General features: G+C 52.6%; 2 protein-coding genes across 5 annotated transcripts in view; one reads left to right on the top strand and one right to left on the bottom strand.

Moving 5' to 3' along the window:
• The window catches only part of LOC137380284 (carbohydrate sulfotransferase 11-like), a 113,842-nt gene extending 103,456 nt beyond the window's left edge, over positions 1 to 10,386 (top strand). Inside the window, exon 3 of one of the 2 annotated variants that reach the window (XM_068052177.1) lies at positions 2,869 to 10,385. In XM_068052177.1, the coding sequence (XP_067908278.1) occupies positions 2,869 to 3,723 (855 nt within the window). In that variant the 3' untranslated portion in view covers positions 3,724 to 10,385. Of the gene's footprint in view, positions 1 to 2,868 lie in introns of both variants that reach the window. The other variant, XM_068052178.1, reaches the window with a different exon arrangement.
• A 705-nt stretch (positions 10,387 to 11,091) lies between these two features.
• LOC137380283 (solute carrier family 41 member 3-like) overlaps positions 11,092 to 19,271 on the bottom strand; it is a 72,912-nt gene continuing 64,732 nt past the window's right edge. For all 3 annotated transcript variants that reach the window (XM_068052175.1, XM_068052174.1, XM_068052176.1), the window contains 2 exons: positions 17,614 to 17,765; positions 11,092 to 14,885 (listed from right to left, as the gene is read on the bottom strand). In XM_068052175.1, the coding sequence (XP_067908276.1) occupies positions 14,715 to 14,885; positions 17,614 to 17,765 (323 nt within the window). In that variant the 3' untranslated portion in view covers positions 11,092 to 14,714. The remainder of the gene's footprint in view (positions 14,886 to 17,613; positions 17,766 to 19,271) is intronic.

Genomic DNA, 19,271 nt, shown 5'->3' on the forward strand with positions numbered 1-19,271 from the left:
CTCCGGGTCGTCACCGCCAGCGGCCAACACATCCACCACACACTGTGGGGCGGACGTCCCGGCCGCGCCAGCTGGTCCCGCCTCCGTCACGATCCCACCCCCAGGATCGATGGCGGAGGAGTCCTCTCTGGGTTCTATTGTGAAACTGGAGCCTGAAGGCACCAGCGGCTCAGGACCCCCCTCCACCTCCGTCCCCAGGGCAATGAGTGGTCCAGGGGAGACAGAAGTTCCCGACTCCGGGAAACCAGCCGGAGCCGAGATTGGAGGCGGAGGGAGGAGGCTATCTCCCGCTCCGCCAGCACCCACAGGCCCAGCAGGTGGGGCAGCATTCTCAGTTATAACTGGGTCGGGTGTCTCCTGGTTGGTGGTGGACTCCGGCTGGGAGGCCCGACCCTCTGGGGCCTCGCCCTCCCCTTCATTCAGGACACCCGACCCAGTAGCAGTGGCAGAATGGGCAGCTTCCCCAGGCTCCCCCACCACAAGCAGGGCCCCACTTACTCCTTCAGGAGGGGCCTCATGTACCGGGGCCATCCCCTCCCCTCCATCCTGAGGAATAGGGAGCACCTGCCCGGACTTTGCAGCCTTGGTGGTGGCGGTAGGGGAAACCTGGGGACCCGAAACAGGAGACAGCTCCCCTCCAACAGATGGGCCCTGCGCCTCAGGGCCCCTTGTTACCTCTGTGGAGGGGTGCCTTCTCCTCTTTTTCCCAGTTGTGTGCGGAGGCTCAGAGACCTCCATATCATCAGAGGCCTCCACCTCCACACTCTCCTTTTTTTTATTCACCCTGGGCCTGAGCCCAGCCCTGGGGCAAGTTGACTTCCCGAGATCGGGCCTTGGGCTGAGCTCAGGCTCGGGTAGTGTCACGATATCCAGGGGACGCGCCTCTCGATGTTTATTTCTCCTCCGCGCCTTCCTTCCACTTGGACGGTCACCCCCCTCTCTGCCGGAGGCCGTGAAAACCACAGCCTCCGGTACCGACTGAATGGTATCTGGTGGTGGTGTAGTGGGGGTGGGAGGAGGTGCAGCGTCGCCACCCTGGGCCGCTGAGTTGGAGTTGGCAGCCGGGTGGTTGGGGCAGTTCTTACGAACATGCCCCACCCCCTTACAGACATGGCACCGCACCCCGTCCAAGGTCCAGAAGACGCGGTAGGCCGTCCCCTGGAATTCTACATTGAAGTGGCCCTCTGTCACCTCCTCCCGCGCCAGCCGCATGAATAACTGGCGGCGGAAGGAGTAGACGTGTCGGAGGCTGTTCTCCCGAAGACCGAGCGGGACTGGGGTGAGCCCCGTCTTTACCTCCCCCAGATGGTGCAGGTGGGGAAGGAGGAGCTCACCAGGGATGAAGGGTGGGACATTGGATAAAATGAGCCTTTGCGCAGTGGCCTCCAGGGGGTCCACTGGCAGAAAGGTCCCGCCCACGGTGAGCCCCTTGCTCAGAGCCAGGGACACCGCCCGCTCGGTCTTCAGGAAAAACACTGCCTTCCCGTACATTTTAGAGGCTGCAACAATGGCCGAAGGGCCGACAACCTCGGCCATTGCTTTCACGCATGCCTCTATAGTCATGTTCGGGTGGACGTAGCTCTTGACCCCATGCTTCGTTGTTAAAAAAGCAAACGGTGACGGGGCAACAGGTGCAGCTGCAGCAGCCGCAGCAGCATATGAACGGGAAGGCCCCGCCACCGGCGAAGAGGGGCTTGCCATGGGGTCTAAGAGCTACGTCCACCCCCAAGAAACAAAACAAATTTACACAATTTTTTTAAAAAAAGCAAACTTTAAACAAGGTGGAGTGGGAGTAGAGGAGGATGGCGTAGGATGGTAAAGGAAAAGGGGAGGATAGGTGATTGAGGCGACTGAGTGGAGGAAGGGAGAGAAAGGCTGAAAAGGATGTTTGTTCCAACTGCCAGTTGGAGCACCTTTATCACAATTAGTCCAAAACTGTTTGTTGTCTTCCAGTTGGGGGAGGCTTCTTCGCCCGGGACAGCTGGAGCCGCCCGGTACTCTCCTCTTCTGATTTTAACAAGACAGTCTTCACCCGGGCAACTCCAGCTGTCCCGAGCAGGCAGTTGGGGTGGGGAGGGAGCTCCCTGTGTGCAAACACCAATACAAACACAGGGGCCCTTACTGGATTTGGCTGCCCCACCCCTGAGTCTTCAGGCCTCTTCTCCCTCCCCCAAACAGTTTAAACTTAATAGTCTTTCAGGTGCCCTGACACCCACCTCTCCAGAAAAAAATTGCAGCCTTCCTTGATGGTTTCCCTCCACTCTGTATTCACCTTTCTCCAATCTCTCTCTCCAGTTGCTGCAGTTTCCACTCTCCACTCTGTTTTCACCTTTCTCCAGTCTCTCTCTCCAGTTGCTGCAGTTTCCAGTCTCCACTCTCCACTCTGCAGTTGCTGCAGCACAGGTGCAGCTGCTCCCCCTGATTGCTGGCAGGAAGTGCTCCAAATTGACCAGCCAATCCCAGTGCTGTCCCTGTCCTGGGAGTGTTTGATGGGGACAGTGTAGAGGGAGCTTTACTCTGTATCTAACCCCCATGCTGTCCCTGTCCTGGGAGTGTTTGATGGGGACAGTGTAGAGGGAGCTTTACTCTGTATCTAACCCCCATGCTGTACCTGTCCTGGGAGTGTTTGATGGGGACAGTGTAGAGGGAACTTTACTCTGTATCTAACCCCGTTTTTTTTTTTTCTTTCTTTTTTGTCCAAGGTGGCCTTTATACCCCAGGCCCCTTTTATATATATTATGTCGAGGGGGCCTTTAGTATCTAACCCCGTTCTGTACCTGTCCTGGGAGTGTTTGATGGGGACATTGTAGATGTAATGGAGATGAAGCAGAATTGCAATGATTGTTTGCTTTGTGTGTTGTGTTGCAGTTTGCCCGCTCCGATGCCCAACAGATTCACCAGCGCCGACGTGCCATGCTTATCAAAAATTGTGCAGCCCACAATAAGTTGAGCCGCAAACGCCGCATCCTCAACCCTGATGACCTACGGCATCTAATTGTCGACGACCAACATGGGCTCCTCTACTGTTACGTCCCGAAGGTGGCCTGCACCAACTGGAAGAGGGTGATGATGGTGCTGACAGGGAGCGGCAAGTACAGTGACCCCCTGACCATCCCAGCCAGCGAGGCCCATGTGGCTTCCAACTTGCGGACATTGGATGGGTACAGTAATGCCGAGATCAACTACCGCCTGAGGAACTACCTCAAGTTCATCTTTGTGCGTGAGCCCTTTGAGCGCCTAGTGTCGGCGTATCGCAACAAGTTCACTCGCAAGTACAACACCGCCTTCCACAAGCGCTATGGGACCAAGATCATCCGGGAACACCGGCGGGATCCCAGCGTTGAGGCTTTGGAGCATGGTGGAGATGTGACCTTCGAGGAGTTTGTCTGGTACCTGGTGGACCCCAAGACGCGGAGGGAGGAACCCTTCAACGAGCACTGGGAGACTGTCTACTCTCTGTGCCACCCCTGTCTCATCCGCTATGATGTGGTGGGCCGATACGAGACACTGCTGCGCGACGCCAGCTACCTCCTGGACCTTGTGGAACTGGACCATCACGTCAAGTTCCCCTCGCCCCATGTCTCTTCCCGGACCACAGATGACATGACGGCCAAGTTCTTCAAGAACATCTCCCCTTTTTACCAAAAGAAGCTGTATAAGCTGTACAAACTGGACTTCACCTTGTTTAACTACTCAATCCCTTCCTACTTGAACATACACTGATAGTGCCAGGGGCACACTGCTGTTATTTTGAACTCAGATAGGTACAGCTGAAAGGTGAGTGGTGACTCCCTGAGCCCAGAATGATCCAAGAGCTGTGAATAATCCATGATCGGGGAGGGATGGTGTCTAGAATTTAACTTATTTTGATGTAGTTTTGTCTTCTTTCTCTCAATGGTCAGTATTTTACACCCCAGCTTCCCCGCTCTCTCTGACCCTGCTCTTTCACCCCAATCCCCTACAACCTCCCCATCCTCCTGTAATTTAACCTGCGATGTTTGCAAGCTACACTGTCTATGCTCTTCACCCTGAGTTTCAGAGTGAGAGTGGCTGAGCTGAACCTCCTGAGGGAGGGCACGTAGCTCCGCGCTGGGGCTGTCAACCCTCTGAGGCAGGGTATGTGGCTCCGTGCTGGGCCAGTCAGCGCCCTGAGGGAGGGTATGTGGCTCCGCGCTGGGGCTGGCAACCCCCTGAGGGAGGGTATGTGGCACCGCGTTAGGGCTGTCAACCCCCTGAGGGAGGGTACGTGGCTCCGCGTTGGGGCTGTCAACCCCCTGAGGGAGGGTACGTGTCTCTGTGCTGGGGCTGTCAACCCCCTGAGGGAGGGTATGTGGCTCCGCACTGGGGCTGTCAACCCCCTGAGGGAGGGCATGTGGCTCCGCACTGGGGCTGTCAACCCCCTGAGGGAGGGTACGTGGCTCCGCGCTGGAGCTGTCAACCCCCTGAGGGAGGGTACGTGGCTCCGCACTGGGGCTGTCAACCCCCTGAGACTAACAGCTCCCAGAAATCTCCTGTGATTTCTGCCTGGGGCAAAATCTTTTCTGGACAATAGCTGATTAACTGCTTTGTTGGTTAATCAGCGTTTTAACAACAGCCATATGAATTAAGACCTGATACGGACAGGACAGTTTCCGTGGAATGTGGAATTTGCGACTGTCGTCTCCTTTCCCCTTGCATCTCTTCAGGGATTGCCAACCCTCCAGGATTGCCCTGGAGTGTCCAGGGATTGAAGATTAATCTCCAGGACACTGCTGGGAGCAAAACACTTGGGAGAAAAGTCATCGAGGTATTAATAAAAGAGTTGTTCTTTTTTTACAATTTCTTTAAACACTTTTGTTTATTAGTTATAAAAGTATCAGAGCTATTTGACTGACAGTCAACAATGGTCCAATTGGGTTGGGAAGGCAAGACCCCCATGAGGATGGCTGTGTCAGGTGACCAATGGGTATGGGGCGGGGCTGTGGGAGGCTGGAGGTCATGAGGTGAATCTTTGGAATTCTCCTCCCCAGAGCGTTGTGGATCCTCAGTCATTGAATACATTTAAGTCTGGGATAGATAGATTTTTGGTCTCTCAAGGGATATGACGAGTGGGCGGAAAGTGGAATTGAAGCCTAAGATCAACCGTGATTGTATTGAATGGCAGAGCAGGCTCGATGGGCCGAATGGTCTGCTCCTGCTCCTATTTCTTGTGAAACCTCCATGAAAACATCCAAGCAGAGACGGCCAATCCGATCTCGCAGCCAACACGACCCTCTACAAGAGAAAACTCAATCAATCCTGTTCCACCTTCTCTCCTGTCTAAAATTCCAACTGGAGACAGGACCCGAAAACGGGGGCACTCGTCACCCTCTGCCCTCCCTCACCTCCCTCTGACCTCCCTCACCTCCCTCTGCCTCTGCCCTCCCTCACTTCCCTCTGCCGCTCCCTCTGCCCTCCCTCACCTCCCTCTGCCCTCCCTCACCTCCCTCTGCCTCTGCCCTCCCTCACCTCCCTCTGCCACTGCCCTCCCTCACCTCTCTCTGCCTCTGACCTCCCTCTGACCTCCCTCTGCCCTCCCTCACCTCCCTCTGCCCTCCCTCACCTCCCTCTGCCCTCCCTCACCTCCCTCTGCCTCTGCCCTCCCTCACCTCTCTCTGCCTCTGCCCTCCCTCACCTCTCTCTGCCTCTGCCCTCCCTCACCTCTCTCTGCCTCTGCCCTCCCTCACCTCTCTCTGCCTCTGCCCTCCCTCACCTCTCTCTGCCTCTGCCCTCCCTCACCTCTCTCTGCCTCTGCCCTCCCTCACCTCTCTCTGCCTCTGACCTCCCTCACCTCTCTCTGCCTCTGCCCTCCCTCACCTCCCTCTGACCTCCCTCACCTCCCTCTGCCTTCCCTCTGACCTCCCTCACCTCCCTCTGCCTCTGCCCTCCCTCACCTCCCTCTGCCCTCCCTCACCTCCCTCTGCCTCTGCCCTCCCTCACCTCCCTCTGCCTCTGCCCTCCCTCACCTCCCTCTGCCTCTGCCCTCCCTCACCTCCCTCTGCCCTCCCTCACCTCCCTCTGCCCTCCCTCACCTCCCTCTGCCCTCTCTCACCTCCCTCTGCCCTCCCTCACCTCCCTCTGCCCTCCCGCTACCCTCCTTCACCTTCTTCTGCCCTCCCTCACCTCCCTCTGCCCCACCTCAACTCCCTTTGCTCTCCCTCACCTCCCTCCACTCACACTCAAATGACAGGCTTTAAATTTCCAAGCTTGGCTTCAACTCCTACCAATTCCTGCTCTCAAACTGGACGCCAGATGTGGTTCCCAACTTAATGTTTGGACGTACTCCGAGAGCTTTCATCACCTGACCTCCCACCCTGCCCTCACTCTCCCGCCATTGGTTGCCTGCCTTGTTCATCCTTACTGCCTTCACAACCCAATTGGACAGCGAACAGACTCTGGTTACCTGATTGGCTGATTCTTGACTGTCAGAAGGAAAAGAAATATAATTTGTTCATGCTTCTTTGAATTTTCTCTGGGTTTTTGCTTCCTGCAGATTAATCTTCCATTCCTGAAAACTCCAGGGCATTCCTGGAGGGTTGGCAACCCAACATCAGAGGGTGTGAGAGCGAAATCTCTTCTTCTGCCTATGATGAGTGTTGATGTCCCAACATGGAGCTTTACTCCACTATCCCCTTCCCCATCCAATCCGGATTCACTCCAGTTTGCAGACACTGGTGGGGGAGGGTGGCTGGGGGCTGAATTGGACTTGGGGAGGGGGGAGGGGTAACCGTGATAGTGAATGGCCAGCCTGTTTTACACCGATTACTTTCTCCAATGAAGATGCCTTCACATCTCTATCTCTACTTTTTAGGGCTTCTCTATCTGTTTGAGTTCCCACATTTCCTTGGGCTATTTTCTGTTTTGCTTCTGTCGTTTTTGGTGGTCCGTTTGCAGGTTATCGCCCTTTTAAAACTCTTCAACTGGGCCAGTCTTGTTTTCTCCTCGCCCGTATTCCTCTCTGTCACCACCCCTGCTGTGGTCCAGACGAACAGACACTTCACTGCCATGCTGCCATCGCTCCCGAGTGGCAAGTGTGTGTCCAGACAGCAAAGTGGCTATTCAACCACACAGTGCTTCACGGCTGAATGTATTTGCACTTTGCTACAACCACATGAAGTTGCATTTCCCAGCAAGGTGGGAGTGGTGGAGGGGGGGAGGTAGCCATTGGACAATACTAAGGAAGGAAGGGGTGAGTGTTGGCACTGAGGACAATAATGGCACCCTTGCTGCAGACCCAGTTGAGGTCAGCTAACTCAGTACAGGTCAGGAATTGAAACCTGGGGTCTTCCTGAACAGTTTGGCTCAGTACTACAGCTGGAGGTGCATCTACCCAGTTAGAGTCATAGAGTTATACAGCACAGAAACAGGCCCTTCGGCCCATGGTGTCTGTGCCAGCCATCAAGCACCTAACTATTCTAGTCCCATTTTCCAGCACTTGGCCCGTAGCCTTGTATGCTATGGTGTTTCAAGTGCTCATCTTAATACTTCTTAAATGTTGAGGGTTCCTGCCTCGACCACCCCTTCAGGCAGTGTGTTCCAGATTCCAACCACCCTCTGGGTAAAAATTTTTTTTCCTCAAATCCACTCTAAACCTCCTGCCCCTTACCTTAAATCTATGCCCCCTGGTTATTGACCCCTCCGCTAAGGGAAAATGTTTCTTCCTATCTAACCTATCAATGCCCCTCATATTTTTGTATACCTCAATCAGGTCCCCCCTCAGCCTTCTCTGTTCTAAGGAAAACAACCCTAGCCTATTCAGGCTCTCTTCATAGCTGAAATGCTCCAGCCCAGGCAACATCCTGGTGAATCTCCTCTGCACCCTCTCCAGTGCAATCACATCCTTCCTATAGTGTGGTGCCCTGAACTGTACACAGTACTCCAGCTGGGAAGTTCCAGGCATCCTGTCTACTTTATTCCCAGAAAGCTGCCAATTACAATCATTGAATGACTCAGTCCAGGCTGGCATGGTTCATTCCACAATGCCTTTCCCAGTTTCCCAAACGCAGCCACATCACATCATCTCAAAAGGGCTGGAAGGTAATGGTTCAGTTATCCAGCGCTCTGGTTAGACCCCGACCGGAGTAACTGTGTTCCGTTCTGGGCCCCTCATCTCAGGAAGGAGATATTGACCTTGGAGAGGGTGCAGCACAGATTCACCAGAATGATACTGAACTGAATGTTCTAAATTATGAGGACAGGTTGCATAGACCAGGCCTGAATCCCCTCAGTTGAAGGGTGATCTGATTGAGGTGTTTAAAATGATAAAGGGATTTGATCGGGTATAGAATCATAGCACAGCAGCAGGCCATTCAACCCATCATGTTTGTCCTGGCTCTTTGAAAGAGTTATCCAATTAGCTTTCTCCCCCATAACCCTGCAATTTATTCCTCTTCACGTACCTATCCAATTGCCCTTTGAAAGTTCCTATGGTATCTGATTCCACCAGCCTTTCAGATAGTACGTTCCAGATATTCACAACCCTCTGTGTGAAGAAATTTCTCCTCATGTTCCTCATTGGTCCTTCTGTCAATTATTTTAAATCTATGACCTCTGGTTATTGACCCACTTGCCTGAGGAAACAGTTTCTCTCTACTTGCTCGATCAAATCCCCTCATATTTTTGAATACCTCTTAGCCTTCTCTGCTCTAAGGAGAACAGTCCCAGCTTCTCCAGTCTCTGTACGTAACTGAACTCTCTCATCCCTGATAAATCACTGAACCCTCTCCAAGGCCGTAACCTCTTTGCTGAAGTGTTTTGTCCAGAATAGCCCTCTGGCTGAGGGCTAATCAAAGATTTGTAAAGGTTTATCATGACATCCTTGTTTTTTTCTATTCAATGCCCCTATTTACAAAGCCCAGTATTCCATAATCCTTTCTTAACCACCTTCTCAACTGGTCTTGCTACCTTCAAAGATTTGTGGAAGTGCACCCTCAGGTTTCCCTTACAGCCCCGGTTTGGTTTATACTGCCACTCCATATCGTTCCACACCGGGTAGTGGGGGTGTCGAGGGATATGGAGGAAAGACAGGTACAGTTGAGGTACAGATCAGCCATGATCTGATAAATCGCTGAGCATGCTCGAGGGGCTGAATGGCCTCCTCCTCCTTCCTAAACCTTCGGCAGAGCATTAGGGAGCAGGTGAATGACAACAGAGGGATGGCCCATTGCCTGGATGCCTTGTAGAAATAGCAGCCCGGACTGAGTGTTCAGTCTCTGGGTCCCCCTGCTCTCTTTCCTGGTCATTTCTATGCTGCCTTTCACAATGGTTCTCTGTCACTGTGATGAGGTGAGTGAGAATGCGGGGGGCTGAGACTGGCCAGCCATGTAGCTGAGGTGTGTGGGAGGGTAGTTGGCGTCACAGTGCATTATGGTACACTTAACGGATCTCAGCTGCTGCCACAGAGCATGTCATGGAGAGTGGCACCCACGGAATTTACAGTGCATGTTGCCAGTGGGTTTAGCTGATGACGGGAGCTCAGCAACTTAACCAGAATGAGCTAAACCAGTAGATTCGAGGTTCAACATTGGAAATTGGTGCTCAAAAGGCTGGTTTATTCTGTTGCAGGTTAAAGGAGAGACAGTTTGAAGTCTACAAACAGTGCTTTCTGTCTGGTTTATTTATTTATTTAAATCTGTAAAAGCAATAACAGATTTCCCCATCTCCCCAGTCTCCTCCCTCATTTTCTCCCTGATTTGTCGAATTCTCATACTGCACTATCTTAATGTCCAATACCTGATAATTATTTTAATTAAACTCTGGTTCCGATGGTTGTTCCTTGGTATTGATGATTAATCCCTGTTTACAGATGGTTAATTTGATTAATTCTAGGTATCGGATGGCTAATTGGTTAATCCCGAGTATCGGATGGTTAATTTTGTTAATCTTCAGTATTGGTTACTTAATTTGGTTAATCCCTGGTAATGAATGGTTAACTTGGTTAATCCCTGGTGACGGATGGTTAATTTGGTTAATCCCTGTTAACGGATGGTTAATTTGGTTAATCCCTGGTGGCAGCTGGTATTGTTTCTCTGTCAGTTATAACTCAGACCCTGTAGATGGGAACAAATGAAAAATGTGGATTTAAATAAAACCCAACTAAATGCAAAAAAATGGAGCTGAGACGATCAAAATGTGAGTGTGGTGAAAGATTGTTTTTGAATAAAGTATTTTGTAAGTGATTTCCGCCTGTTCTCCATCCTTCTGGATTTCACTCCAGCCTTTGCCAAAGGTTCTGGTTGACTTGCCGTCTCTCCTCCAGCTCACCAACATGGCCATCCATCATTTGTCATTGTGAACTGGGAGTGTTGGGCTATTCAACCGTGTGGGGAAGATGCCAAACCTGAGACCAATTATTATTTGTCCTCAGGATGTGGGGGATGAGTTGTTGGCTTGACGAGGTGGTTGGGGGTGTGGGGGGGTTAAGTACTGATTGCTTTTAACAACTGATGGTTTTGATACACCTCTACAACTGGGCATTGGCACAACCACCAACAGGGTGGAGACTGGAGTCACATGGAGGCCAGAGCACATAAGGACAGTAGGTTGGGTTGTTAAGACAATTAACTATAGCTATAATTAATTCACAAAAACATTTAGGAGCCACGTTCATGTTTAAAGGGTCACTGTCTGTCAGATCGTTTCACCTTCATTAATCATGCCCCTTTAATTACCGACCAAATTTCAGTAATGCACCCAGTCTGAGCTGGCCCTTTCAGATAGCAATTTACAAACGGCAAACCTACAGATCCTGTAAGATTTATTGATATTTTCTATGGTAGCAAACAGATTCGGAAGAAATGAGAGAAAACAAATTGTAGTTGTTCTCCCACTCCTGTCCTGAAGGTGATGACCCTGACAGGGTGATGTACCATCTGCCCCTGTAGCTCTCAAAGTACCTCAGCCCCCAAGTGATTTACCCTGGCAGTGGCCATCAGTCAGTGAGTGACCCTGGCACACCCTCCTCGGTCACGTCCCAGCTGGGGGAACACTGCGATTTTGTTCATCTCCCTCACAAGGTGCTTTCAGTCTGAAACGTGAAAGTCTGTTCAGGATCCAGCAACAGAAATATGAAAATACAGCAAAAAATTTTATTACATTCGAAATTAAAACACACATGAATTATTGTATCCAACTGTGTATCACATCCATCAGTCTTCACACCAGCCCTGCACTCTCTCTTTCAGTTAGTCCAGTTACTGTTCAGAGATGTGACTCAAACTGTGATTCATGGCAGGAGTTGAGAGTTTCTGCCACTTGGGAACATGTGAACATACAAGTTAACATGACACTCAGCAAACACCCAATTTTATCATAACATAAGGCTCTAATTAATTTTTTTATCTTTTTTAGTAAAAGAATACTCCCTATACTTCAATGACAATCTGTTCTAAAGGAATACAATACACACAGTGACTCTCACTGGGGTACAGTTCCACACGCACTGACTCTCACTGGGGTACAGTTCCACACGCACTGACTCTCACTGGGGTACAGTTCCACACGCACTGACTCTCACTGGGGTACAGTTCCACACGCACTGACTCTCACTGGGGTACAGTTCCACACGCACTGACTCTCACTGGGGTTCAGTTCCACACGCACTGACTCTCACTGGGGTACAGTTCCACACGCACTGACACTCACTGGGGTACAGTTCCACACGCACTGACTCTCACTGGGGTACAGTTCCACACGCACTGACACTCACTGGGGTGCAGTTCCACACGCACTGACTCTCACTGGGTACAGTTCCACACACTGACTCTCACTGGGGTACAGTTCCACACGCACTGACACTCACTGGGGTTCAGTTCCACACGCACTGACTCTCACTGGGGTACAGTTCCACACGCACTGACTCTCACTGGGGTTCAGTTCCACACGCACTGACTCTCACTGGGGTACAGTTCCACACGCACTGACACTCACTGGGGTTCAGTTCCACACGCACTGAATCTCACTGGGGTACAGTTCCACACGCACTGACACTCACTGGGGTACAGTTCCACACTCACTGGGGTACAGTTCCACACGCACTGGGGTACAGTTCCACACGCACTGACTCTCACTGGGGTACAGTTCCACACGCACTGACACTCACTGGGGTACAGTTCCACACGCACTGACTCTCACTGCGGTACAGTTCCACACACACTGACACTCACTGGGGTTCAGTTCCACACGCACTGACTCTCACTGGGGTACAGTTCCACACGCACTGACTCTCACTGGGGTACAGTTCCACACGCACTGACACTCACTGGGGTACAGTTCCACACTCACTGGGGTACAGTTCCACACGCACTGACTCTCACTGGGGTACAGTTCCACACGCACTGACACTCACTGGGGTACAGTTCCACACGCACTGACTCTCACTGGGGTACAGTTCCACACGCACTGACTCTCACTGGGGTACAGTTCCACAGGCACTGAAACTCACTGGGGTACAGTTCCACACTCACTGGGGTAAAGTTCCACACGCACTGCCTTTCACTGGGGTACAGTTCCACACGCACTGAAACTCACTGGGGTACAGTTCCACACGCACTGACACTCACTGGGGTACAGTTCCACACGCACTGACACTCACTGGGGTACAGTTCCACACGCACTGACACTCACTCGGGTACAGTTCCAGACGCACTGACACTCTCAGGTACAGTTCCACACGCACTGACTCTCACTGGGGTACAGTTCCACACGCACTGACACTCACTGGGGTACAGTTCCACACGCACTGACACTCACTCGGGTACAGTTCCACACGCACTGACACTCACTGGGGTACAGTTCCACACGCACTGACTCTCACTGGGGTACAGCTCCACACGCACTGACTCTCACTGGGGTACAGTTCCACACGCACTGACTCTCACTGGGGTACAGTTCCACATGCACTGACACTCACTCGGATACAGTTCCACACGCACTGACTCTCACTGGGTACAGTTCCACACACTGACTCTCACTGGGGTACAGTTCCACACGCACTGACTCTCACTGGGGTACAGTTCCACACGCACTGACGCTCACTGGGGTACAGTTCCACACGCACTGACACTCACTGGGGTACAGTTCCACACGCACTGACTCTCACTGGCGTACAGTTCCACACGCACTGACACTCACTGGGATGCAGTTCCACACGCACTGACACTCACTGGGGTGCAGTTCCACACGCACTGACTCTCACTGGGTACAGTTCCACACACTGACTCTCACTGGGGTACAGTTCCACACGCACTGACACTCACTGGGGTACAGTTCCACACGCACTGACTCTCACTGGGGTACAGTTCCACATGCACTGACACTCACTGGGATACAGTTCCACATGCACTGACACTCACTCGGGTACAGTTCCACACGCACTGACTCTCACTGGGGTACAGTTCCACACGCACTGACTCTCACTGGGGTACAGTTCCACATGCACTGACACTCACTGGGGTACAGTTCCACGGACCCTCGGGGGGGGGGGGGGGGGGCGTCGGAGTGTGAGACTGTGAGGTGAATAACCAGTACTGCATTTTGCTTGGATTCAGCATCAATGGGTGTGTCAATGGCAAGTGGATTTCAATCTGGATAGGTCGTGTTGCTGTGGTAGGAGCAAGGAGGCCACATTCTCCCTGGCTATTAAGAATCTGAATATTATAGAGGAACACAGGGAACGAGGGGAACAGATACACAAGTCACTAGAAGTAGCATTGCAGGTAAACAGGCTGCTTAAAAAAACAAAACACTGGGTGTTATTTCTGGAGGGACAGAGCTGAAAAGCAAAGAAGTTGTGTTCGACTTGGTTAGACCACACTTGAAGTACTGTGCACAGTTCTAGTCTCCATAATACAAAAGCCTACGAGGTTGAGAAGTGGGTGCAGATGCTCGGCAAGTCTGCACCTCCTAAAACTATGCCCAGGCTATGCAGCAAAGAAAGGAAGGTACACCTCACCTTAAATGAATTGTTTACTGTGTTTCCATCATCTTTCGCAGATGGATGGATGCCAACTACCAATACAAAACAGATAGAGAGACACTGGAGGATGTGCAAAAAGACTGACAAGGATAATATCAGAACTGAGCTGCTCTACCTATCAGGAAAGACTGAGGCGGCAGATGAGTGACCTAATAGAGATCTTTAAGATTATGAAGGGATTTGATATGGTTGACACAGAGAAGACATTTCAACTTGTGAGAGAGACCAGAACGAGGGGCCATCAGTACAAGATAGTCACTAATAAATCCAATCGGAAATTCAGGAGAAACTTCTTTCCCCAGAGAGTGGGGAGAATGTGGAACTCGCTACCACAGGGAGTGTTTGAGGTGAATAGTGTAGATACATTTAATGGGGAGCTGGATAAACACATGAGGGGGAAAGGAATAGAAGGATGGAGTGATGGAGTGAGATGAAGAGGGGTGGGAGGAGGTTCATGTGGATGATAAACACCAGTATGGAGCTGATGGGCCGAATGGCTTGTTTCTGTAAATTCTGTTTTTAGGTTGCCTTGGGCCTAATCCTGGGAGGGTTCACTCAGCGACCCTGCACAGTACAAATCTGAATCGACACTGCGCGTGGTGAAGACATCTCCTGGGTTTACTGACACATTATATTCGGACCTCACTGCACAGTCTCAGAGGTGCGATGGCAAACGTCACTTTCTCCCGTCATTTTCAGGGTCTCTTTGGTTTGTCCAGATTCAAATCCCGTTCTTGATCCATGACATGGCCTGAAAGCAGAGAGCCAGGAGCCCGGTGCCCAGCAGGTCCCCCAGCGCAGTGAGGTATGGGATGGAGAAGTTGTCAGGGTCCAGTCCCATTTGCCATGTCAGACGGACGATGACGTCAGCGGCGTACAGCAAGAAGCAGACCTGTCCTTGGCACAAGAGGCAATGGTCAATCCATGTCCGAGCTCACACTCCCAGCACCCTCCTTCCTGCAGCTCTGATCGCTCCTGCCTCTCACACTTGCCTCTGTGCCAGAAGCACGTGGTTTGAAACCCACTACACAGGCCTGAATGAAACAATCTAAACTGAAACTGAGAGGCAGACAGGGCCTCGGCTTAACATCTCATCCGACAGCCACACTTCCAACAGACAGCATCTCCAACAGTGCAGCACTCCCTCAGTACAGCATCTCCAACAGTGCAGCACTCCCTCAGTACAGCAACTCCGACAGTGCAGCACTCCCTCACTGCTGACCCTCCGACAGTGCGGCACTCCCTCAGTACTGACCCTCCGACAGTGCAGCGCTGCCTCAGTACTGACCCTCCGACAGTGCAGCACTTCCTCAGTACTGACCCTCCGACAGTGCGGCACTCCCTTAGTACTGACCCTCCGACAGTGCAGCACTCCCTCAGTACTGACCCTCCGACAGTGCAGCTCTCCCTCAGTACTGACCCTCCGACACTGCAGCACTCCTTCAGTACTGATCCTCTGACAGTGCGGCACTCCCTCACTGCTGACCCTCCGACACTGCAGCACTCCCTCAGTACTGACCCTCCGACACTGCAGAACTCCCTCAGTACTGACCTTCCAGCAGTGCAGCACTTCCTCAGTACAGCAACTCCGACAATGCAGCACTCCCTCAGTACTGACCCTCCGACAATGCAGCACTCCCTCAGTACTGACCCTCCAACACTGCAGAACTCCCTCAGTACTGACCCTCTGACACTGCAGCACTCCCTCAGTACTGACCCTCCGACAATGCAGCACTCCCTCAGTACTGACCCTCCGACACTGCAGCACTCCCTCAGTACTGACCTTCCGATAGTGCAGCACTCCCTCAGTACTGACCCTTCGACACTGCAACACTCCCTCACTGTTGACCCTCTGACACTGCAGAACTCCCTCAGTACTGAGCCTCCGACACTGAAGCACTCCCTCAGTACTGACCCTCGACAGAGCGGCACTCCCTCAGTACTGACCCACCGACAATGCAGCACTCCCTCAGTACTGACCCTCCGACACTGAAGCACTCCCTCAGTACTGACCCTCGACAGAGCGGCACTCCCTCAGTACTGATCCTCCGACACTGCAGAACTCCCTCAGTACTGACCTTCCGATAGTGCAGCACTCCCTCAGTACTGACCCTCCAACAGCGCAGCGCTCCCTCACTGCTGACCCTCTGACACTGCAGAACTCCCTCAGTACTGAGCCTCCGACAATGCAGCACTCCCTCAGTACTGACCCTCCGACACTGAAGCACTCCCTCAGTACTGACCCTCGACAGAGCGGCACTCCTTCAGTACTGACCCTCGACAGAGCGGCACTCCTTCAGTACTGACCCTCCGACACTGAAGCACTCCCTCAGTACTGACCCTCCAACAGTGCAGCGCTCCCTCACTGCTGACCCTCTGACACTGCAGAACTCCCTCAGTACTGAGCCTCCGACAATGCAGCACTCCCTCAGTACTGAGCCTCCGACAATGCAGCACTCCCTCAGTACTGACCCTCCGACACTGAAGCACTCCCTCAGTACTGACCCTCGACAGAGCGGCACTCCTTCAGTACTGACCCTCCGACACTGCAAAACTCCCTCAGTACTGACCCTCCGACACTGAAGCTCCCTCAGTACTGACCCTCGACAGAGCGGCACTCCTTCAGTACTGACCCTCCGACACTGCAAAACTCCCTCAGTACTGACCCTCCGACACTGCAGCACTCCCTCAGTACTGACCCTCCGACAATGCAGCACTCCCTCAGTACTGACCCTCCGACACTGAAGCACTCCCTCAGTACTGACCGTCGACAGAGCGGCACTCCCTCAGTAGTGACCCTCCGACACTGCAGATCTCCCTCAGTACTGACCCTCCGACACTGCAGCACTCCCTCAGTACTGACCCACCGACAATGCAGCACTCCCTCAGTACTGACCCTCCGACACTGAAGCACTCCCTCAGTACTGACCCTCGACAGAGCGGCACTCCCTCAGTACTGATCCTCCGACACTGCAGAACTCCCTCAGTACTGACCCTCCGACAATGCAGCACTCCCTCAGTACTGACCCTCCGACACTGAAGCACTCCCTCAGTACTGACCCTCGACAGAGCGGCACTCCCTCAGTACTGACCCTCCGACACTGCAGAACTCCCTCAGTACTGACCCTCCGACAGTGCAGCACTCCCTCAGTACTGACCCTCCGACAGTGCAACACTCCCTCACTGCTGACCCTCTGATAGTGCAGCGCTCCCTCAGTACTGACCCTCCAACAGTGCGGCACTCCCTCACTGCTGACCCTCCGACACTGCAGAACTCCCTCAGTACTGACCCTCCGACACTGCAGCACTCCCTCAGTACTGACCCTCCGACAGTGCAACACTCCCTCACTGCTGACCCTCTGACACTGAAGCACTCCCTCACTGCTGAGCCTCTGACAGTGCGGCACTCTCTCAGTACTGACCCTCTGACACTGCAGCACTCTCTCAGTACTGACCCTCTGACACTGCAGCGCTCCCTCAGTACTGCACTGGGAGTTTCAGTCTCGATCACATGCTCAAGTCTTTCGAGTGGGACTTGAACCCAGGACATTCTGACTCTGAGGTGAGGGATTGCTTCCAATGAGCTACGGCAAGATGTGGCAGTGTCTCAGTTTCCTTACCTGTAGCAGGGCGGCAGTGAGGTAGAGGATGGTGAAGATGATAGTTGGGGGGTCGGTACTGCTCCCCTGGATGAGCCGGATGGTGTAGAGGAAGAGCAGGTGACCGGGGATCACCAGCAGAATCAAGACACGAGCTGATGTTGAATTCACATCTAAGGAGGAAAAGAAATGAGTCTTTGTGAATTCCCTCCCCCTCTGAACCCTGAGCTGCAATTCAGGACAGTGAGTCTGTCTCTTTCTTCAACAAGTCTTGGCTAACACAACAACAACAACCTGTATTTGTTTCGCACCTTTAGCACAATAAAACCTCCCAAAACATTTCACAGGAATGTTATCAAACAAAATTTGACAAAGAGCAGTGGGATTAGTTTGGGGATTGATACTGGGCTATGGGAGGGAGCGGGTGAGGATTAGTTTGGGGATTGATACTGGGCTATGGGAGAGAGCGGGTGAGGATTAGTTTGGGGATTGATACTGGGCTTTGGGAGAGAGCAGGTGAGGATTAGTTTGGGGATTGATACTGGGCTATGGGAGAGAGAGGGTGAGGATTAGTTTGGGGATTGATACTGGGCTATGGGAGAGAGCGGGTGAGGATTAGTTTGGGAATTGATACTGGGCTATGGGAGGGAGCGGGTGAGGATTAGTTTGGGGATTGATACTGGGCTATGGGAGAGAGCGGGTGAGGATTAGTTTGGGAATTGATACTGGCTATGGGAGAGAGCGGGTGAGGATTAGTTTGGGGATTGATACTGGGCTATGGGAGAGAGCGGGTGAGGATTAGTTTGGGGATTGATACTGGGCTATGGGAGGGAGCGGGTGAGGATTAGTTTGGGGATTGATACAGGGCTATGGGAGGGAGTGGGGCAATGGGATTAGTTTGGGGATTGATACTGGGCTATGGGAGGGAGTGGGGCAGTGGGATTAGTTTGGGGATTGATACTGGGCTATGGGAGGGAGTAGGGGAATGGGATTAGTTTGGGGATTGATACTGGGCTATGGGAGGGAGTGGGGCAATAGGATTAGTTTGGGGATTGATACTGGGCTATGGGAGGGAGTGGGGCAATGGGATTAGTTTGGGGATTGATACTGGGCTATGGGAGGGAGTAGGGGAATGGGATTAGTTTGGGGATTGATACTGGGCTATGGGAGGGAGTGGGGCAATGGGATTAGTTTGTGGATTGATACTGGGCTATGGGAGGGAGTGGGGCAATGGGATTAGTTTGGGGATTGATACTGGGCTATGGGAGGGAGTAGGGGAATGGGATTAGTTTGGGGATTGATACTGGGCTATGGGAGGGAGTGGGGCAATGGGATTAGTTTGTGGATTGATACTGGGCTATGGGAGGGAGTGGGGCAATGGGATTAGTTTGGGGATTGATACTGGGCTATGGGAGGGTGTGCGGCAATGGGATTAGTTTGTGGATTGATACTGGGCTATGGGAGGGAGTGGGGCAATGGGATTAGTTTGGGGATTGATACTGGGCTATGGGAGGGAGTGGGGCAATGGGATTAGTTTGTGGATTGATACTGGGCTATGGGAGGGGGTGGGGCAATGGGATTAGTTTGGGGATTGATACTGGGCTATGGGAGGGTGTGCGGCAATGGGATTAGTTTGGGGATTGATACTGGGCTATGGGAGGGAGTGGGGCAATGGGATA

The sequence above is a fragment of the Heterodontus francisci genome, chromosome 19 (genome assembly GCF_036365525.1).
Source record: "Heterodontus francisci isolate sHetFra1 chromosome 19, sHetFra1.hap1, whole genome shotgun sequence".
In the NCBI taxonomy this organism is placed as follows: domain Eukaryota; kingdom Metazoa; phylum Chordata; class Chondrichthyes; order Heterodontiformes; family Heterodontidae; genus Heterodontus; species Heterodontus francisci.